This window comes from Ochotona curzoniae, unplaced genomic scaffold (genome assembly GCF_017591425.1).
Source record: "Ochotona curzoniae isolate NIBS_2020 unplaced genomic scaffold, NIBS_Ocur_1.0 contig_3255, whole genome shotgun sequence".
Lineage (NCBI taxonomy): Eukaryota > Metazoa > Chordata > Mammalia > Lagomorpha > Ochotonidae > Ochotona > Ochotona curzoniae.
In genome coordinates, this window is record NW_024465777.1 from 3,177,200 (window position 1) to 3,199,510 (window position 22,311).

Genomic DNA, 22,311 nt, shown 5'->3' on the forward strand with positions numbered 1-22,311 from the left:
GCTGCCTCCTGTGCACCTCAGTCACCTGGCTGCAGGCCTGGCGACTGCTGAGTTGTCCCAGTCTCTATAAAGCACCTCCCAGCGCATGTTCCCTCTGCCCTGGACTGGGCAACAAGCTGCCATGGGCACCTAGCAGCTCCTGCTTCTGTAAGGCCTGTGGAAGCAGGGGTGCCCTGGTGGGTTTGCAGGGCCACACCACGGAGATTCCTCCCTGGCTGGCCTGCGACTGGGATGGTTTTTCTAATGGGGCTGCAAGCAAGGAGGCTAAGGTGCCAGGCGTCCCCAAAGCAGCATGTACACCCCTGCCCCCAACCCTGGGTGCCGGGCACTGGGATCCCTGGGCACAGCTCAGCATCGTATTATGAGAACAAATCAGCCGGACTCCCATTGTTGAGTTAAATAGTACAGAAGACAGACAGTTTACTGTACAAGCAATTTGTGCATTAAAAATAAATCCCAAGCGAACGATAGTGCAAAGCGGTTTCCAGCCCTCCACCCGCCCTGCCAGCGCCAGGGTGGGGCTTCTGAGGGTGGCGGACAGGAGCCCTGGGCCCGCCAACAGCCAACTCACAGTGACACAGAGTCACATGCTCGCTCTTTTTGTGTTCTCCCATTTCCGTGTGCCTGCAGAATCCAACCTGGGGGCCATGTTGCCCATCAGGACCCGGCGCGCGAAGGGCCCAGGTTTGGTGGGCCCCAAAAGATCGGGTGCAGCAGTCACCCCTCTGTCGGGGTAGGGACAGAGGAGGAGGGTCGGGGTGCTTTATTTTCTGTCCCTGACTCCCCTTGCCCCACCCTGACAGGGGGTTTGGCCCTCCGGAAGGTCATTGGGGTTGCCAAGTACTGAGCATGGGGGGACCCACTGGTCCCTCCCTCGCTGGCCTGGGCCACGCTGCAAACCAGAGAGAAAGGCAATGGACGAGCCCAGGGCAGTGGACTGGTTGCTGTTTCCTGAGAAGGGGGGAGGGGCCGCCAGGGTGTGGGGGGACGCCCAGGACCTCCCCAACAGCAGCCAGGAGACGGACACTGCTTTTTCTCAGGTGGGGGACAGAACAAGAGAAATTGCAGCAAGAGCAGCTCAGGCAGGATCATTGGGACTTTCTGACGGGCCAGGGTGCGCGTCTGGCCTTTGGGGCTGTTGTGCTGGGGATGGCACCGACGGCCACTTACGCATATTCTGCAGGGGAGAGGACTACGGGGACCGTGGCTATGAGAAGCCACAGGCCGTCTGTTTCCTTGTCCTATTGCCCTGGATGGGAGAAGCCACACAGCCTGTGCCAGTTCCTCTGATCCCTGCCATGGCTCACACCCCGGCCATACCCGGCAGAAGGACGACCCCATGTCACAGCAGCGCTGCTATGGGCACTGGGGCAGTCCTCCGGGTCTCCTGCTCTCTGAGCCATGGGCAGGGCAGAGTGGGGCAGGGGCATGGCCACAGAGCTGTACCCCAGGGTGGGTCTGAAGAGTTTTGACTGAAGCTTTACTTCCTGAAATGCATTTAAAACTTGGTTTCTGGTTCGGGACTGCTGCTGGGGAGTGGGCGTGGAGGGACTGGTCCTGTGTGGCTGGGCCCTGGAAAGAAGATTGTCCTCCCCTCCTCAGAACTGAACCCAGGAGGCCGATCCAGGCAGAGGGTGCTCTGGGCCCCCAGCAACGGGGGAGTCCCTGGGCTGGTAAAGTGCATGGAGGGGCCAGGTCTGCAGGAGCCGCCAGCTTAAGGATCTCTGACAGGCTCACCTAAGCTGAGGCAGGGGGCTTTGGAGCTGGGAGGACTTGGGGGGGGAGGCAGGATTGGGGGTAAAGCGGGATGCCCTTGTGTCCCCACCCACCTGTGCTACCCCCATCCTGGGTCCCCCACCCCATCCAGACCAGGAGCAGAGACTTTTCAGCTGTCAACATGTGTCAGTGCCACGGCAGGGTGGGGGCATCATCCTAGGGCCCTGAGGCATTCACCTTGGGCAGCCCTGGACAGGGGCTCTGGGGGGAGGGGTGGGGTGCGCAGGGGACGGTGTCCGTCGGGAGCTCCCCATCAGCCCTCTCTGTACAGACATGGTTGTTGCTCGGTTGCGTCCGTCTCGTCCTTGGCTAGGCTGCCGGAGTCCATCTGGGCAGTGGTGGTCAGTAGGGCCGCCACACGGCCTCGTCCATGCGGCCTGGTGTGCTCAGGGCCGTAGGCGAGTTGCTGTGGCTGCCGTCAGCTTCCACGCCGTCGCTTTGGCCGCCCAGGCTGGGGTTCATGAGGTTACCGGCAGCCACGGACGTGGCGCTGCTGGGGCAAGAGGCCAGCATGCGGGTGGGGGAGCGGTCGCCGCCCCCACTGCCGGCCACCATGGAGAACTGATAGGAGCCTGATGAGGCGGCACCATAGTACAGGTGGTAGGGGGACGGGTTGGCCTGGAAGGGCCCGGCCTGGTTCTGCGGAGCGCCGGGGTAGGGCGGCGGGAGGTAGGTGTGGTGGAAACGACTGGTGGCCGGCATGCCTGCCACGCTGAGGCTGCTGATGCTTGTGCCCGACGGTGTGGCGCTGTAGGGGAAGGCGGCCGACATAGCCCCCGGGTAGTGCATCCGGGGGTCTGGGAAACGGCTCTCCGTGAGCGTCTGCAGCGCTGGGAAGGGGCGGTCAAACTGGCGGGGGTCAGAGAAGGGGCTCAGCTCCGAGGTGCCTGGGAGGACAGCAAGAAGGACAGTTAGGTGTAGTTTGAGACCAACTCTGAGTCTGGGGGCGCCCCCTAGCATCCGTGTGACAGTGGACTCTCCCCATCAAGGCCCGGCCCCAGTTAACAGCAGACCACAGTGACCAACCACTTCTGCAGATCAGGAGACGGGAGGCAGGGGGAGCAGCAGTGGCTCCTGGTGGCAGGAACTTATCCCTGGCCTTGGCTGCCTGCTGCATGTACCACAGTAGGTGCACGCCCAGGTCGAAACTCTCCTGTCCAGGTACAGAGGGGTCCTGGGCCTGCAGCTGGAGATAAAGCGCTGACCCAGTCCCAGGGAGATACAGGGTCCAGGCAGAGCCTGCCTTGCCCCCTCCCTGCCCCCACATCAGGAGCTGGATTTCAGTAGTAGAGAGGGGTCAGCCCCAGTACGGGACCCCAGGTAAAGTCTATCTGGCCCCAACCCCTCTGTCTCATCCTCCCATGATGAGGCCCAGGAGAGGATCCCAGAGGAGGTGGGCAATGCTGGTCACGTCGGAGCATGGAGGCTGTGACCACGGTGAGAGTTGTGGCCACCCAGGGCAGCTACGTGGGTCTCCCGTGGCACCAGCAGCTCTGGACCCGTGTGTGGGTCAGGCCCAAGCCACGCTCCTGGCTCTGAGTGGGGACTCAGGGTGTGGATGGGAGCCTGGCCTCCCAGGGTCATGGACCACTCTCCTTGACGTGTTTCCTGGCTGCCCTATCTGCCATGGGGACCCTTGCAGGAGTCCCTGGGGAGAATGCTATGTGTACGTCCCAGGAGTGAGGCTGGGCACTCTGCCCTGAGCAGGATGCTGCCCGTGCTTCAGCTGCCCTCTTCTCAAGGGGCACCCCAACAAGGAGCACAGGGCGGACCTGAGCCTGCTGTGTGGCCCTCAGACAACATGGGGGCTGCAGGGCACCAGGCTGGGCTGCCTGGACCTGCTGCTTTCCCCTCCTGCTCTGGTCCTGGTGAGGAAGGGCAAGTACCTGACCTCAGACTCCCAGCAGCTTCCCTAAGGCCCCCTTACTCCTGGCCCTGCAGTCCTGGGAAACCCAAGCTGGCCGGGCCACGTGCAGCAGCCATCCCCAACAGGGGAAGGTGATGTTTATTTTCTTCTCCAAATCGCCCCGGCTGCTGTACAGTGGCTGAATGAGTCCTTTGAGCAGCAAGACGCCCCCCGTTGCGGGTGGCTGCAGTTGGGGGGCTGGGGCCTCAGCACTGCTTGTCAGTGACCAAGGCTGGAGGTCAAAGCCATTAACAGGCACTGAGGGGAGCAGGCATGGGGTGGGGGGAGATCCGAGGGAAAGCAGGGCCAGCAGGCGTGGCTCCCCAAGCTGGGGCCTGCCAGCGCCCTCCATGGCAGGGCCCTCCTCCTGCCTATTCAGCAGGCTCAGAGAAGCAGAGTGAGTGCCAGGCATCTCACAGCTACTGTGAAGCATAGTCAGGACTTCTTGTGAAGTCTTACTGCAAAACTCCTGCCCCTCCTGTGGTCCTGGGTTCCCAATATTCCTGCCTCACCGAGAGGAGAAAGACCTGGGAGATGCTAGGAAACCTGTCTCAGGCAACAGCAGCAGGAGGAGGGGGACTCAGGCTCCTTTGCCTATCTAGGCAGGCCTTGTCCCTCCCCCTCCTTCCCACCCCTTGGCGGAGGCAGCAGCTCTACCTGCTGCTGGACTGGCTGGGGCCACACACTGCGGGGTGGGTGGAAGGTGGCCAGGTCTGCCTTGGAATCCCATGGTCACTGAGCCCCAAGCCACGCTTGCCCACTCTGCAAGTGTAGAAGTGGGTTCCCATCCACAGGAGCTGGTGGGCAGGAAGCCACCATTCATACCCAGTGGAAGGAGGGTGGGGCTCCCTTGGTTGGGTGCCAGGCCTTGCTGGGCTCAATTTTGCAGTGCTTGGGAATGGCCCTTGATGGGGTTGCGATAGGTGACTGAGGCAGGAGTGGGTCTGACCCCTGGGGGTCACACTTACTGATCTGGGGGGCTCAGGGAGGCTGGACTCAGGCCTTTGCCCAGGTCTGAGCACCGGTCCAAAACGGGAGAGCCCAGGGGGCTACAGAAGCCCCACCATCAGCAGGTCACACCCCCAGCTTAGCCTGGCATAGGGCTAGAAGCAGAGCGAGAGGCCAGGCTGGCAGCCCCGCTCCCACGCCCTTGCTGCCCTGGGGCCTCAGAGGTACAGGATGTTCCTGGGGGTAGGTGGACCCAAGGTTGGCCTGGGACCTTATAGGCCTCCATGTACCCATCCCCATGGGGGCTTTGACCAGGCCCTGGAGATCCTGGCACACGGCAGAGAGAACCAGGGTCCAGCTCCTTCCTGGGTGCCTGCAAGGCATCACATGTCCTCTGAGACCCATCCATGGCTGTGGTCTGGCTCTGGGGAGACTTTGCAAGCACTAGAGCAGCACTCTACGATTGGCTGGGTCTGCCCAAGGGCTGGGTTATCACTTGAACACCATTCCAACCCCAGGAAAGGGGAAACTAAAGCTGGCTGGGAGGGCGGGGACAAGTCTGTCACTTCCTTGAATGAGACAGTGGGATCCCCAGGGGTTAACCCAATTTCCTGTATCAGCTGGTTCAGAGAGCAAGGGGCATGTGGTGGATGACTGGGGGTGGGAGGCTCCCAGTGGTGGCAGATGGACCATGTGCAGCGCCCTCTGCATACCTTGGATCTGGGTCTGGGCCTGGCTGCTGAAGTGGCTCGTGGTGCTGAGGGAGCCTCGAGGACTGGGTGTGCTTGGCGTCACCCGCATGCGTAGCCGATCCAGGTCCCCGTAGCGGTCGGAGAATGCCTTGGTCTGGTCCTCCAGCTTCTGCCGGTGCCCTGCGGAACACAGGGAGCATCAGCTGCTGCGACTCTAGGCTGGGAGACCCAGAAGAGGCTGCCCTTGCTGCCAGGAAGTTCTCCCTGAGGTCTAACCTGGAGCTGCTGCAGAGAGAACCCTGATATTACCACTAACCTCTTCTCTGGGGCTCTCAAAAGACAGAGACCGGTCAACCTGGGCCTCCCCAGGGCTGCCAGGATCCCACGGTTACACAGCTGGGAGTTGGGGTCCCAAATAGAAGCCTCTAGCAGAAAGGCAAATTGACACACCAGGCCTAGTTAATGGCTCACACATGTTCCCAGGGGAGCCAACACCCTCCACCTCCTAGACATTCCCTCCACCCCTATGTGCAAGACTGTGGGGACCCGGGAGAGGAGGCTGACTGCTCCAGCCCCAAGCCTCATCCTGGCCGCTCCAGAACCCCTGCTTCTCTTTGGGCCTTAGACATGAGGTCTAGGTCATCGTGGGAGGGGTTGGGGTGGGCGGTAAGCCGGAAACCTGGGACATCTAGATGGACTGCACTGCCAGCCCTGCTCAGAACAGGCTTGGGGCATCACGTCTGGAGAGAATGCAGGCCCCTTGGCCACAGACTCTCTGCCATGACCCACACAGGCCATAGCCCTCACCTCCACGCCCCCGCTCCCTGTGGCCAGGGGTTCACAGCTTGGCTGACATCAAGTTTGCAAGGTCCTCTCCTGCCACGTGTGCACACACATACACACTCCTCGGTGACTCACTGTTACATCACACACAGCACATGAACACGCACCAAAATGCACATGCTACTGAGAAGGCTCTCCCTCCCCACGCCCCAGACCCCTCCCCGGGAGTCCTTGCTGCCATCATTTGTTTGTGTGCGTGGCAGATCCTGAGCAAATTCCCCACAGGGCTGTCTTGAATGCCCTCAGTCCAGCCGTGTCACTCTGTAACTTGCTGTCTTTGTAGCGCATCTTAGACCTCAACCTTAGTTTTCTAATCTGTCAAATGGTTCCAGAGAAATGACAAGGTTCCCTTAAAAGCTGGGGAATCCTCTCTGGTACAGCCAGGGCTCAGTGCCTGTGATGGAGATGACACTGCGGGGACATTGGCTGTCCTCCTGTCACACCCCAGGGAGGGGACACCCACTCTGCAGCAGCTTGCTTAGATGGACAACTGCTCTGCAGATCTCCTCTCCTGATCCCTTATGGGCAGGAATACCCCGTTCTGGGATTTTTTCCAGGACAGGCTCAGCCATGAGCCACTTCTGAGCTGGGCAGATCAGCTGCCCATCTGACTTCCTCCGGCCCCCAAAGGAGGGAGCCGGGCAGGGTGGCCTGGTTGGACATTCACTTGTCTGGGGCCACACAGTGAGGAAGGGAGTGGGGCTTCCTGGACCCCCATAGGGCGGTGTGAGGAAGGGGCTGAGAAGGACAGGTGAGAGCAGGTTTGCCCAACTGCGAGAGTCTGGTGGACCATGGAATTTTCTAGACAAGAAGTGAGAAGTGGTGGGAGAAGAAACAGAAGTCCTGTCAGTAACAGGCAATTTCCTAGGGAGAGCACGAGCAGCAGGGGATGGGGACAACTGCAGGCCTCTGCAAAAGGCTGTCATGACCAATAGACTCTGGCACCTGCAGGTCCCCCAAGCTCTCCCAACAGCCCTCGTGAGCTCAAAGGGCCATCCCAGAGCCCACAGAAGTGGAGCAGGCATTCCTGAGTTCCCAGAGACTTCGGCAAGTCCCCCTGGAACCAGGGGACCCCATTTAATTCTCTAATGAAGTGCCCAGCCAGAAATCTAATGAGACACCTGGCAGTGGGACCAAGGCCGTGGCCAAGTTCCACTTCCGCTGCCTCCCAGGATGCCTGGCAACAGAGGGGAAACTGTGGGTGAGGCTGCTGTTAGATGCCCACAGGGCTGGGCGAACGGGATGGGTGGGGACTGTGGCAAGACTGGAATGGGCTAGGCCAGAGTTTCCCACTCAAGGCAGGGGGCTGGGGATGTGCTGGGGTCAGGTGAGTTCAGCATGGGCTCAGCAGGCAGGAGGCTTGTTGGATGGCCGCTGAGACCACAGTGGCCCGACAGCAGCCTGCATGTGAAGGATCTGGGTGTCTTAGTCGCCTGCATGCCTCAACAGGGTTACACGAAGGCAGGTGCAAAACCTCAGGTCTGGTTTTTACCAGCACTGGTGAATAAGGCCCCCTGTTTGTGAGTCAACCCTGCGCGTACACGGAGTGTTTATGGTTCCTCCCAGGGCCCAGCGGAAGCAGGGCGGGGTTCACAACCAGGCTGCCTGTAGCCTCGGGGGCCAAGCTCCAGTCACATTCGCTGTCCCCACCCGGAACTACAGGGTCCCCCTCATGCTGCCCTCCCAGATGGAGGCGCCAGCCTGACAAGGCCTGTGGCCAGGCGACTCCCATGTAGGTCACTGCTGTCATGGCCAGCCATTGCTGTGTCCCTGGTGTCCTCCTGCGCCCCCTTGGTGTGGGAGTCCAGTGATGATGCCAGGCCTGCCATAGGCCGGTGGCTGAATGGAGTTCGCACTCAGACCCTCCCAGCCTGATGTGCTCTTCCCTACTGTTTGGGATCCAGTTGAGGAGGAGAGAACCACTCAGCTAAGGGGCTGGCCTAGCACCCAGGCCATGGACCAGGGACTCTGGCACTGGGTCATACACTACATGCTGTTTTGTCCTCAGGAGGACAGACTTCCTGGAGGAGGAGACAGGTCTCAGCTTCCCTGTGGCTGTGGCATTGTGCAGTCACCCCCGCCAGGGAGGGGCACCAGGGAGCCCTGCCTGGGATGGGAGCTGGGGAGGGAGGGGGAGACGGGTGCAGGGCAGAGGGCATGTGGCCCAGGCGCCAGAGAGTCTCCGAGCCACGGGGCTGGAGCCGAACGGAAGTTCCTGTGCCCGAGGAGAGAAAGCAGCCCTCAGAAAAGGCCCTTTCATGCCATTTCCCACAGAGAGATGGAGTATGCAGTGCCACCCTTGGCTCCCCTGGACACCTGCAGCTCTGTGCCTCAGTTTCCCAGCCAGCATAGTCTGCTCTCTCACCGAGGCTCCTCCCACCAACAGCGGGGTCTTGGGTAGTACGACTGGCTGCTGATCAGATGGGGGGACCCCAGAATGGACGGAAGGAGGTTCATGCCTCTCCCATCACTACCTCTTCCTGCTGCTTCTCCCTGTGTCTTCCTGTGGGGGTTCTTGGTCCGCCACCCACTTGGCTATGAGTGTCCTGCAGTCAGGGCCGTGGCTGGCAGGAACAGAATTGGTATAGGGCAGCACTGAACAGTGCCTGAGTCCCATGTGGTGCCCGAGCTGCCCATGCCTGTGCCTGGCCTGCCCTGAGAGCCTTCCCAGGGAGCAGGTCTCCTGTGTTCTGTAATTTGCAGGTGAGAAAATCAAGTTTCGTGAGGGTCAGGGATGTGTTCAAAGTCACGAGGAAAGCACCTGACTTCCTGCTTGCCATGGAGCCCACCTTTCAGATGAAGAGCCTGGGACTGGACCATGAAGGGCTCCAAATGGGGTGTCAGGGCCCCCAGTGCAGGCTGCCTGCTGAGGAAGAGGAGGAGGTCCTGGAGGCCTCTGGCATGGGCCTTGCCCTGTCCTGCTCTACTAGGTTGCCACAGCCCTCCTCCTCTTGAAAAGTGGTCCTCACGCGGCCTAACCCCAAGGGCGTGGCTGCCGGAGGACAGACCACAAGCTGTGAAGAGGAAGGTATTAGGGGAGTGGGGCTGGGCCACGCCTGGGAAGCCCTTGCTATCCTGCCCAGGTTGGTGGGTCTGGCTGGGGCTACCTGTTTGCCTCCAGTAGCCAGGCCTGGGCCCCCGGAGGGCTCCCTCAACCTCAGTCACTTCTTGGGGAGCAGACCCCAGCCTGCCTTGCCCCTCCGAGGTCCAGGAGCCGCAAGCCCATGCCAGGCAGCTCTTGCCCATTTAAAGGTCTTGGGTAAGTCGCCCATCCCACTAGGCCTCGGTTGCCCCTCTGTGATGTGGCCTTGCCGGATGTGCTCTGAGTGCCGGCTCTGACTCTGCCTCTTCCGACTCTGCAAACACGCCCTTCTCACGGCATTCACAGGGCCCGGGGCAGGATGAGTAGGAGGACCACATGGCAGGGCCACACAGAGCTGGCCAAGGAGGACAAGGATGGCTTCCAGTCTGGGTCCCGGGGTACCCCATCCACACAGCCAGCAAGGGCTCCACCTGCTACCAGGTATCTGCAGCTTCTGTGGGATCCAGGAGCCTACCAGTACTGCCCAACACATGCTGCCCAACACAAGACCCTTTGATGGGGCAGATCCTGTGCCAGGTGGGCCATGTGTGTCAACTTCAAGGTCACACGCTTCTGACAAGCTGTACCCCCTCCCCATTTTACAGATAGCAAAGTGCAGGCACACAGTTAGGGACACACTCCTTGGAGCTCGGTGGCTAAGCTTGGCTTCCAGGGATGCAGCCAGGCAGGAGGCGTGCTGGCTCAGCTCTGGGCCCATCTGAAGCTGTTCCATGGCTGCCTGGAGCGGCCGCAGCGGCTCAGACACAGCTGCCACTGTGTGCGCAGCCGGGGCCAGGCTGCTCTGCGGCCTGTCAGGAGATTTACACCCGGCTCCCACCAACCGCAGGGATGGCAGCGGGTGCTGGCCCGGGGTGGTCCACCGTGAATCGGCCCCCTGTGAGCAGATGAAAGGCCGGAGCTGGCGGGGGGCCAGCGGCCAGGGAGGCGGCAGCTCCCTCCCAGGCCTGCGACTGGGGCTTCCAGCAGCCTGGGCTTGATTAGGGAGCCCGGGAGGTCTGAGCTTAACCCCTTCCCTCCTGTGGGGGCCCAGGAAGAAGCCGAGTGGCCACAGAGGTGGCGCAGGGTTGCTCTCACTGCCTACTGCACCAAGGCCCTAGTCTGCTGAAACATCACCACTTGTGGGCCTTCCCCCACAGTGCCGTGCCCATTCTGTGCACCCCCAGCCTTCCTGCCAGCTGTTTTCCTACTCACTGCTCCCATGAGCCAGCTCTGTTCAAACCTTGCTGAGCACCTACTACTAAGCACCCAGGTCTGCACCCCGGGGATCCACAGCAGGGCCTGGCCAGCCAAGCAGAGGCAGGAACCCCGCACAGCGCATACATGGCAGGGAGGCAAACAATAAATGAAGTGGGCAGGCAGATGACGCTGCTGCATCCTAGCCCAGGCAGGTGCGGCGGGGAGATCACAGCGGCAGTGTGCTGGGGAGGGCAGTGCATGGGCAAAGCTCAAATAGCGTGGCAGCAGCGAGGACTGAAAGGTCTCCAGGGTTGGAGGGCTGAGCCAGGCCTCTAAGGGCAGAAGAGCGCTAAAGCAGAAGAAACAAAAGCCTGGAGGCAGGATCGTGTCTGACCAGTCAGAAGGCCAGGGAGGCCAGTGGTGCGGGCAGGGAGGAGGGTGTCAGAGCGGCAGGCCGAAGGGTGAGGGGCATGGAGGACGTGGGTGGGACCTTGAGGGCAGAGGTGACAGTAACACTTCTTTGCCACTTTGCCCTGCTCTGGGGTGTGGGCCCTAACAGGGCAGCAACCCCCTTTTTGGGTACACGTTGCCATTGCCAACATGTGGAATACTGCCTGATGCCGTGTTGGTGCCCAGGAAAATATTTGCTGGAATCATCCCACGTTGTGCACTTTGGGGAAAGAAAGGGCCCATCAGGAAGATTCCAGAAACAGGCTCTGTGCTTCAGGTAGTACCAGAACCAGCACCTGCTGGGTCCTGAAGAGTGGAACTAGCCCTGTCCAGCCTTGGTCCTCACTAGATGCTGCACAGCTCCTCCGGATCCTGGACCGGGCTCAACGACCAGCTTCGTCCCCAGCCCCCAGCACCTCCGAGGGACACCAGCACTGCAAACCTCAGAAACCAAGGCCACACAGGCAGGAAGCCACCAAGTCTGCCTCTGCCCTAGCTGGCCACCTGGCTGCAGGTCGGGCACGCTCCACAGGGCACCAGAGGAGAAGAGCGCAGCCACAAAACCCACTGCTGGGCCTCAGGGATCTCTGGGGCCCTTGCCTTGGCTCCAGGACCAGCCACCGGGCCTGCTCTGCAGCAGCCTCAGAAGAAGCAAGCCCCAAGAGGAGATCCTGGAGTGCAGCAGGCAGAGACACTCCCTGGGCTGCCAGGCACTTCCTGTGACCAGGCAGCAAGCATTGCATGGAACCCTCACAGCCACAGCCCGAGGTCCACTTTACAGACAGGCACGCTGAGGCAATAAGGGCCCTGAGCTGCACAGAAGCCCCCGCCATGGCTTGGCCTCCTGGTTGTGGAGGATCAGTTCCCAGAGACTTTGCACACTGTATTCCAGAGCTGCTCAAGGAGCTGCAACTGGGAGCTGGCCTCCCACCTCCCACCCACGGCCAGGAAGGGAGAGGCTAGAGGCCAGGTGCAGGCTGGAGCCAAGGTGCTGAATTGTAACTTGGGATTGTGGTGCCAGAGAGCGCAAGAATACCTCCCCCTTCAGTTCTAAGATTTTCTCTGTGCAAGTCACTGCAATACTACCAATCTGCCATGGCCCAGAAAGGGACGCCATTTGCCTTGAGTCACACAGCAAGCTGGCTTCCTGCCTCTCAGTCCGACCTTTCTCCCTTCCTGCTGCTACATGGCTTTCTGGGGGCTGTTTGGGGCCTAGGATTCACCAGGGAGAGGAGCAGGCAGCAGGTCCAGCTAGGGGCTCCCTGGGGTAGGGTCGAGTCTCACACTTGTCCAGGGGCTTCAGTGGAGGAGAGGGGAGGGCAGGCAGCTCTGGACAGGTGTTGCTGGCCCCTTGGGAACCTCTCATGCAGCCCCAGGACCCCTGGCACTAGTGCCTCTAACAGCAAGTTCTCCTTTCTTTGCAGAGTGGCTCCTCCACACCACGTCCCGCAGCGCCCAACCACGGCCCCATTCGCTGCTACCTAAGGGTGCCCACAGGAGCGCAGGGGGCAGGGGCCCCATGCTGAGAACCCCATGGGCTCCCAGGAACCCTCCATCTACTCCTGCCACTTGTGACCATATATCACCACTGTTTGCCAGGCCTGCTGGTGGGCAGCATCTCTGCACTTCATGAAGGAAGGGGTCGAGGCCCAGAGAGGTCAGTGTCACAGCCAAGGTCATTCAGCAAATACACCAGCAAGCACTGCCACCATGTGAGCACTTTATGCACATGAAGACATTCTCTCCTCCCAACGGCACCTTGGCATAGCTCTAGTGTAGTGCCCATGTTCCAGACAAGGCACAGAGGCAACCTGCCCAAGACCAGCTAGCTCACCACCTGCTCTCTGTGCCACGGTCATCCTCCTTGAGTCACAAGGACCCAAAGGGGGCCACTGACCCAGTCCTAAGATGATAAAACTGAGACCAGAGAGGAGATGGGATTCTCTGCAGGTGGCAAAGCCCGAGGCTGAGGGCACGGCCCTGCCCATGTCCATTCTGATGGAAAGCAGTGGGCAGGTACGTGGCTGAAGCAGATCCTGACTGTGAGTCGCTGCTACAGGCCTGAGGAGCACCCACCTCTGGCAAGGTACATGGGGTGACCCTAACATACCAGGGGGGCACAGCTGGGCAATGCCAGGCCTGGGTATCCCTGGCACAGCCACATTCCTGCCCTAGTTTGCCAGGCACCAAGGTGACACCAGGAGCTCATCTTTCTGTACCAGGCCCACCTGGCCAGAAGGGGAGGCTGGCTCTGCAGACCTCAACCTGCAGTACCCAGCCCAGCAGCTATGCAGCTGGGGTGCTGGCCAGGCACCCAACTGTCTCAGCCTGGGTCCCTGCAGCCCTGGTTGTAGGTGACCCTTCGGCTCTGCTAACACCATAACAGATACCAAATACTAAAGCCCAGGAGACAACACATGCAAAGGATGGTAACCTGCAAAGGGTCATAGTTTACACAAACAGACCAGCCCGGCTCCCCATACCACAGCCAGGGGTCCCAGGTCAGCTGAGGGAGCAGCCATCCCCCAGCCCACAGACACCACACTTCACTCACTCACTCCCTTGGCCAACACAGACCAAATGTTCCCAACCTCCCCTGCAGTGGGCAGCAGGAATGAAGCACATTCTCTGCACACAGTAGGTGCTCAATCAGTGTGTGTGGGATCACCAGTGCATCCCCCAACCTCCCTGGTGGGCAGCACCACTGCAGGGGCAGGCTCCCATGCATCTCCCAGCCACAGGTGGAGAAAACTGTGGAGGCCTCATCTTCATCCCCACCACCCCCACATGCACCACAAACACCCCCCTTTCCGGAAGCTGGCCCCACCTTTTCCTTTTCTTGACACCTTCACTGCTCAACCCCGTGAGTGGTTGTTCCATGGCGGAAGTGATCTCACCACCACGTTGCTCTTGCCTTTGGTTCTCAGCCCTAAATCTTGGGTCTAGGCCCCTACAGCCTGGGGTTGCAATTCCCTTCACGCCCCGGCCTGGGGCTCACTTACGTCTTGGCTCCCGGGGTCCATCCACGGTGACCTTGATGGCTCTGTGGTAGGTGGCCACTTGGGTGGGGTTGGTGAATACAGTGATGGTTAGCGTGAAACTCTTTCCTGTGAGAAGCAAGGGAGAGAGGTGGGAGGTTGGCACCCCCGGACCCCAGCTGGAAGCCGCTAACTCCCAAGAAGCTCTCTGTCCTTTGAACCTGTCTGGACAGAAGAGGCTCTGGGGGAGAAGTGGGCGGGGGGGGGGGAGGTTCTACACCCTCTACTTCTCACCTCACTCTGTGGACTCTTCCCTGTCCCCCAGGCTCTGGCCCAGGGACTTACTCTTTCCTCTCTGTGTCTTGGCCACCCTCTGTGCCATTCCTTCAATGCAGAGGCACGTGTGAGACGGGCACAGGAAACTAGCATGAGTACCTAAAGAGCTATTTTCTCTGAAAACGAGGTGTGATCTTGGCAGAACATTCTACAAGCACAGAAAACGCAGACGGACGAGAAGCACCATGCCCAGAGTTCTAGAGTCTGGGACCAAACCCGGCATTCCTTAGAGTGTTTCTTCCTCCGATCCTTGGGTATGAGCCCGGGGACTCTTCCTGAGCAGGAGGATGCTAACACACCTAGTTTTTGGACCCTGCTTTTGTTCCCGCTTAAAATCTCATCGGCAGTGTTTTCCCACATCTGTGCACAATGCCGTGCGCAAACAGCTGTGAGACCCCGCCACTCCTGGAGGCTGCGTGCTGCAGGTAGCCACCTTCCCTCACTCGTTTCCCCTGGTGCAGGCAGTAGATCTTTGCAAAGGGCCTGATCCAGGAGCCGCAGACATTTCATCTGCAGACACAACTGCTATTTCCAGAGCCCTGTTCTATTTTTAGACAGACATTTGGCTCCCAAGTCTCCATTCAAAATTCCTGAGATGGGGTGGAAGGGGGTAACTTGAAATAATACTATATATATATATATATTTTTTATTTGCTTTTAAAATAAAATGAAAGTGGCCTTCTGTATATGAAAATCTTTGCATCTCTGCTTATCTCCTTAGCAAGGATTCCAAGAAGCAGCAAGCAATGACGTCACCGCAGATACTCAGGACGTGTCTGCGTATCTGCGGGCGTTCCTCTCCCAGAGCCAGAGCAGCGCCAGCGCCCGTATCAGGTGCAAGATCTCTGAGATGCGCTTATCTTGTTGGTCTTCCTTCCAGCCCTTGCAGGAGCTTTTCTCCTGGCTGTGACCCGTCCTAGTCCAACACAGCTCCTGTGGAGGCTGAATGCGTTTTACAGCCCACTGTCCTGGAGACACTAGGGAGGTAGCAGGAGTCAGCCTCCCCGGGCCAGCAGCCTACACAGGCCACCTGATGACCCCGGGCTGTTCCTTGGTTCAACTCCAGCCGGCGATCCGGACTTGCTCTATGGACTTGGGGCTGACAGGTGTGCCGAAGGTCAAAGCCTCCTTGCAGTTGACAATGTTCTCTGCACCCTCTACTTCTCACCGCATTGTCAGAGGGGCTAAAACTGGTGAGTTTATGGCCCAGTGCGGTACACTCAGTCCTAGCCTTGCACAGCCAAAATCTCATATGGATGCCGGTTCCAATCCCGGCTGCTCCATTTCCCTTCCAGCTCCTTGCTTGTGGCCTGAGAAAGCAGTAGAGGACGACCCAAAGCCTTGGGACTGCACCCATGCAGGAGATCCAGAAGAAGCTCTTGGCTTCTGGCTTTGGATGGGCTCAGCTCTGGCTATTGTGGCCACTTAGAAAGTGAATCACTGGACAGAAAATCTTTCTGTTTCTCCTTCCCTCTGTAAATCTGTCTTTCCAATAAAAATAAATAAATCTTTTAAAAAAATAATCTGGCAAATTTGGCAAAACCAATTTGCCTAGTGCCTTGATAACAATCTCCGCGTACAGGGCTGCAATAATGGCATCTAGTGGGTGCAGGCTTGAGTCCGGCCTGCTCCACTTCTGATCTAGCCCCGTGCTAATGAACCTTGGGCGGAAGCAGGCGATGGCTCAAGCGCTTGGACCCCTGCTACCTTTATGGGAGACCTGCCTGAAGTTCTGGGCTCCTGGCTTCAGCCTGGCCCGACCCTGGCCGTTGTAGCCATTTGGGGAGTAAACCAGTAGATGGAATATCGCTCTTTCTCTCTGTCATTCTGCCATTCAATAAACAAAGAAAAAAACCTTTAAAAAAAAAATTCCCCATACTATTATTTTACAGTCCTAAGCCTTTATGGGACAACCCCTCCACCCCGCCCCGTCTATGCACCTGCATGTGTCTCCTACATCCAATCACAGGTCCAGGACTCCTTCAGGGCAGAATCCTGGGGAGGACTGAGGCACCCAGTGTCCCCTGCAGGGTCGTGCAGCGGGTCACAGGACCCCAATTTTGCAGGTAGGAGAAGAAGAGGGGATAACAACCGCTGCTCAAGGGATTTTTTTCGCACCTGCTCGAGGGGTCAAGAGGACACTCCTCCCCCAGAACCAGGAGATCCAACACACAATTCAAGCAGCCAGGTTGCCGGAGACCCCCCAAAACACCAAAGGACCCCCAGGGCTCCCAAGATGCTAGGGGATGTGGGGGTGGGGGAGAAGCTGGGGTGTGGCTGTAGAGTGTGAGAGGCACTGCAGTTGCTTGCCCTGGAAGACCCAGCCCCTCACTGCACAGAGGAAATGCAGACAGCTAGACTGCTGGGGACCAGGAGGTGGGCTGGGCTCCTCCTGCCAGCCCTTCCTGAGTCACTTCCCTGGGGGACCCTTCCCCCTCCCCCAGCCAGGACCTTCTTTAGGGATCCCATGAGGCACCACACTGATGGGCACTCATGAGGGTAGAACCCAAGAGGCACTCCAGACACCCAGGACCAGGGGCCCCTGCCCCATGCAGCAAGGTGACCACTGAAATGCACCTCCTTGGGCCCAACGCAGTAGCCTAGCTGCTAAAGTTCTTGCCTTGCACACGCCAGGATCCCATATGGCCCCGCTTCCCATCCAGCAACCTATTTGTGGCCTGGGAAAGCAGTAAAGGACGGCCTAAAACCTTGGGACCCTGTATCCACATGGGAGACCTGGAGGAGGCTCTAGGTTCCTGGCTTTGGATTGGTGTAGCTCGGGCCATTGTGGCCACTTGGGGAGTGAATCAATGGATGGAAGATCTTCCTCTCTGTCTCTCCTCTCTGTATATCTGACTTTCCAATAAAAATTAAAAATCTTTTTTAAAAAATGCACTTTGTTCCTGACCACCTTATCTGGACATCAAGGGAAAACACAGGTGTTGTCGCTAACCTCTCTGTCTTACGGAAGAACGTGGCAGCAAGGCCCACCGGGGTTCTTGGCCATACCCATGACCCTGCGGCCAGTGGCCGTCACAGACGCTCACCTGTCACGTTACAGTCACTGCGGATGCTCGACACATCCTTTCTGACTGTCACTCCATAATCACTCATCACCTGCCTGCCGCTAGCCCTCGCTATTAATACACGGACCAAAGCAGCAACTTGCCACAGTTGCCCCTTTAAGACACCTTCTGGCCATATTTTCACAGCATCAGTTCCCAGGACAAGCCCTTTGATTTTATGCTGTTGGACCCTCCATCTCGAACCCCCTCAGCCCACCCACTCCTTACCCTTCCTACTCCCTGCACCTGCTGGCATCTCTTCAGAACCTCTTCTCCAGCTGGAAAACTCCCCAGGGACCAGGGCAAACTGGCAATTGGCCTGGAGTCCCCAAGCCGGCGGATGATGGAGCTTCAAGTCTGGGATGTAGGTGCCCCCTGGGGGCTCTGAATGTCCTGATACTTCTAAGGCTCCCAAGGGCCTCAGGGCCCTGGGCTACCCAACAGGTTCAGTGGGGCAGGAGCCTGGGTCTCTGCCCTGGGATCCTACGTGACAAGCCCTCCTCCACCCCCGACCCACATTCATACCAGGAGCTGCCTGGGTAGCTGAGGGGCCAGCTGTCTCGCCATCTCTGGGATCCTCTAGGTTTCACCACGTGGATCCAGTAGCCACCTCCCTTCTCCCTAAACTGCACACATCTCACACTCAAAGTCTGTCTGCACCCTTGGCATTCTAACCGGTTACTGACACTTCAGGGGCTCACATCCGTGCTCCTCATCCAGGATAGTGGCTCCACTGCTTGGGGTATCTGGTAGGGAGCAGGTGGGCCATGGAGGACTCCCTCTTGGCTGGGAGGGCTCTGAGCCATGCCCACCCCTCACTCGGTTTAGGGAACATTTGGTGATGGGTCTTTTTCCAACTCCTCTCTACCTGGACAAGAGCGAGGACAGCCCTGGTTTTCCTTTTTGGTGCCATTCAGGGCTTTCCTGAGAGTTCAAAACTTGCAAGAACATGGCCCTGATGGCCAGGCCACACTCAGACATGCATTCCACCTACCCTGGCCAGGGAGGGTGGAGGGGGCTCTTACACAGGTCTTGGTCCCTTCAAAGAACGGCATATGCAGAGGACCCTATTTTAGAAAGCATCTTCCTCTTCCTCCCTTACATCAAAGCTACAAGATTCAGAAATGGTGCATAAGGAGGTGGGTGACAAAACCTGTGAATTTTATGGTAGGATGCATGGTAGAGGGTGGGGTTACTAAACATGTACTGGGGGCCAGTGCCATGGTATAGTAAGCCAGGCATCTGCCTGTGCCGCCAGCATCCCCCTCTGTGTCCCCCAGGGAAGCAATTCAGGTGTCGATTCTTGTCCTGGCTGATCCATTTCTGATCCAGCTCCCTGCTACTAGCCTGGGAAAGCAGTGGAGGATGGTCCAAGCTCTTAGGTCCTTGTACCCACATGGGAGACCCGGAGGAAGTTCCTGGCTCCTGGCTTTGGATTGGCTCAGTTCTGACTATTGCAGGCATTTGTGGAGTGAATCAAAGAATGAAAGATCTTTCTCTGTCTCTCTCTGCATCTTTTTTTTTTTATCTCTGTAAGTCTGTCTTTCAAATAAAAATAAAATAAATCTTTTTAAAAAAGTATACTGGGGCCCGGCGCGGTGGCGCAAGTGGTTAAGGTCCTCGCCTTGCACGCTCGGGATCCCATATGGGCACCGGTTCTATCCCGGCAGCCCCTCTTCCCTTCCAGCTCCCTGCCTGTGGCCCAGGAAAGCAGTCGAGGATGGCCCAAAGCTTTGGGACCCTGCACCCGCGTGGGAGACCCGGAAGAGTCTCCTGGCTTCAGATCAGCATAGCATCGGCCATTGCGCTCACTTGGGGAGTGAATCATAGGACGGAAGATCTTCCTCTCTGTATATCTGCCTTTCCAATAAAAAAAAAAAAAGTATACTGTAATCACTGCAGAAACCCACAGTCAGGTGACATGGCTTTCCTCTCTCCCCCCACCCTTTTTCTTGGTTCACACTTTTAGCCCAATGAAAACAACGTGTAGTCACCTCCCATGTGGGTGTGCCAACTGGTTAAGAGTCTTGGATGTTCCACTTCCCCTCTAGCTCCCTGTAATGGCCTGGGAAAGAGGTAAAGAATGGCCGCACTGCTCAGGCACCTGCCACCCACATGAGAGACCCAGAAGAAGCTCCTTGCTTTTGCTGAGACCAGCCCTGATCATTGTGGCCATGTGGGTAGTGAACCAGTGGTGGAAGACTCTTATCTCTCTACTTCTCCCTTTCTAATAATTAAATAAATCTCTTTCTTAAAAATTTATGGTGTGTATTTCATGGGAGGCTATCTTCCTGGAATTCAGATTCAATCGAGAAACTAAAAAAAATCAAAGAACTTGCAGAAGTTTCTATTTGATTCCTGGCCTTGTCAGAGAGCCAGGAAGGGCTTGGGACTCACGTCCCATCCAGCTCCTGATGGGATCAGATTTCTCTGAGGCGGCAGGTCCGCAGGGCAGGACGGGCTCAGCCCTACATCTCGGACCCTGCTCCCTCCCTCCTCCCTGCCAGCCGCCTCCACCTCTCCCACTCCACAGTTCACACCTTCTGGGTTTCCCCCACCCCCGCCCAAACCGCACCATAATCACAGAATCAGTGACTGTCACCACTCAAAGGGACCTCAAAGCCCGCCCCCAGCCCCAAGCATCTGCAGTGACACAATCTAACAGGCACCCATCTCTCGTTGTATGCCCACTGAGGAATCCTTCCGGAACAGGCCCTGCCCTGATCCCCTTCTTGGAGGAGGAAACGCATAAGGAGAGATGAAACCATTTGTCCAAAGGCACCTTGCCTGTCACTAGCCAGGTTGGTGACAGTGAAACCCTAGTGGGCCAGGTCCAGAGCCCAGACATTCACTGCCCTGAAGTCCCTCAATCCCGAAGCCTGGCAGCCTGGTCCACCAGCCCTGCCCCCTGCCAGGACCCGAGACTGGGAAGGGAGTGGACATGAGGACGGCGTGTAAGCTCAGCATACAAGTCTCCAGCCTTGGCTTTGCCTGCCAAGTTGGTGCTGTCCAACACGGCTTTGGACTTCCCCTCCCTCGGCCCCATGGGCTCAGGCCACAAAGAGATCATTTTCACTGACTGGCCAGACCAGCTCTCAGCAAAACCAGACTCCCCGTCCACATCCCACCTTCCAAGGTAGGAGGGGGCATCGAGAAGGAACACCCCGTCCCTGATGCCCCGCTGTGCTCTTGGGACGGGCTCGCCAGGGGGCGGCAGCCAGTCTGCATTTCCAGGGCAACACACATTCACCTGGATCAGCCCTGCCTGCCTGCCTGCCTGCCGCCTCCCGCTCACCGCCCATCGCCACCAACCCGCAGCCACACCGACACCCGAGGGCTGGGGCTCGGATTAAGTTGCAAAGGGTTTGAGAGATTGGGGATGACAAAAGGGGCTTGGAGACTAATTAGGAGCAGCAATGAAAGCTTAATTCATAAAAGCAAACATTTTCCATCCATCAACCTGCAACCAGTTAAGGGCAACGTTTGAAAGAAATCTGTGCGTGGGGAAGGGAGCCAAGAGGAACAGGAAATGTTTGAAAGAATGTAAACTATTTCAGTTTCATAAAAAGTAACAAGTAAACAGTTATTACATGCAAATAATGCCCTGGTTTTAATTAATGCTGAAAAGTCAAAATATGTCTGACATTTGGACGTATACATCGAGTGGCTGAAAAATAGAAATGGTGCCCAGATGCCCGCTTCAGTGCAGGGCTGGAGACTGGGGGAAGCCAAAGCCCAGAGCAGGTCTCGCTTATTGGTGATGAAAAGTGTAATTCTGCTTCAGCCTCCTCTGCCCGGGACACTGAGCCCAGGAGCCCAGGAGCCCGGGGAATGGTGCACTTGAAATCCTAACCGTGCTGGAGGGTTGCCTGCCTAGGGCAGGATGATGACCGGCTTTAGCCTCACCACGGCAGGGGACCCTTGTGGCTCTACCACGCCCGCAGCGAGGGCAGGGGCTCTGCGACTTCTTTCCCCAGGAGCTAAGTGATGGTCTCCGCTCTCAGCAGCCTCTCACTAAGCAGGTCCTGATGGCAACAGCCACGGTGGCTCCTGCCAGCCTGCCAACCAAAGTGAGCCGGAGTAGGCAGCTCGCAGACCGCATTTCCTAACGCTCGGTATCCTACGGGGCTCCTTGTGGCTTTACTAGGGGCTGGGATAACTGTGTGTCCGGGAGGGCACAGCTCGGGAGAGGTGGCCTGGGAAGAGTGCAGAGCCCGTGCTGTGATGGAAAAGCAGCTATGCGTTTCCCTGGCCAAGCACTTACTGGTCCTCCAAGCCCCTTACCTTTCTGGGCTTGCTAAGCCATCATCACATAGCAACATTCAAGACTGGGGGGCCTCATGAGTTGCGGGTTGCAAGGGGACGGTGTGGAAGGCTGCAGGAGTTAGTAAATGCCAGAAATTGGCAAATAACAGTGTCTTTTCTAGCTGGAGACAAAAAACATCCTCAAAGAGGTCTGGAGCCCCCTCAGGCATGATCAAGGCCATTGTGGACCCAGCTGGGCCTGCAGACCTGCTTCTGGAGCTTCCGGGGAGGACAGATGGGTGCATGGCAGGGGTGGGGGGCTCTATCCCTCTCAGCCTTCTTCCCCTAACCTTTGCCATGGCCACTACCAGACAGCACGAATCCTCACCTCGTCCGCTGCGGCCCACGAAGCGCAGATCATTGAACCTGGCCACCTGGTTCTTCATGACCGCTGAGGCGTTGCGCAGCTCAGCCGAATAGTTCTCATCATTGCCGGCCATCACAGTTACCACGGTTCCATCGGGCACATCCCCCAGCGCCACCACCTGAGGACAAGGGGATAGGGAAGCCACTGAGCAAGGCAGGAGAGGGCAGGCGAAGGGGGAGGAGGGGCTGGGCGGGTTCATGGCACTGCACTGCGGATTCTTCCAAGGAGCGCTGGGGAAGGGAGAGCAATGCCTTTGCCCCCAAAGAAAACAGAAAGCAGCCAGAAGCACAGCTGGGCATCCCAAGTTCCTGGCTCCACTGGTCAACCCGGGTCCCAAGAAATCCTGCTTTCTGCTGACAGCTGGAC

The 22,311-nt window shown here is 58.2% G+C and overlaps 1 protein-coding gene across 2 annotated transcripts in view; it reads right to left on the reverse strand.

The window, feature by feature from the left end:
- Positions 1-387: 387 nt before the first annotated feature.
- Positions 388-22,311, reverse strand: part of RUNX3 (RUNX family transcription factor 3) — a 54,736-nt gene continuing 32,812 nt past the window's right edge. The window contains exons 3-6 of one of the 2 annotated variants that reach the window (XM_040979584.1): positions 21,907-22,063; positions 13,897-14,001; positions 5,344-5,502; positions 388-2,663 (exon numbers count right to left, since the gene is read on the reverse strand). In XM_040979584.1, coding sequence (XP_040835518.1) covers positions 2,119-2,663; positions 5,344-5,502; positions 13,897-14,001; positions 21,907-22,063 — 966 coding nt within the window. In that variant the 3' untranslated portion in view covers positions 388-2,118. The remainder of the gene's footprint in view (positions 2,664-5,343; positions 5,503-13,896; positions 14,002-21,906; positions 22,064-22,311) is intronic. The other variant, XM_040979585.1, reaches the window with a different exon arrangement.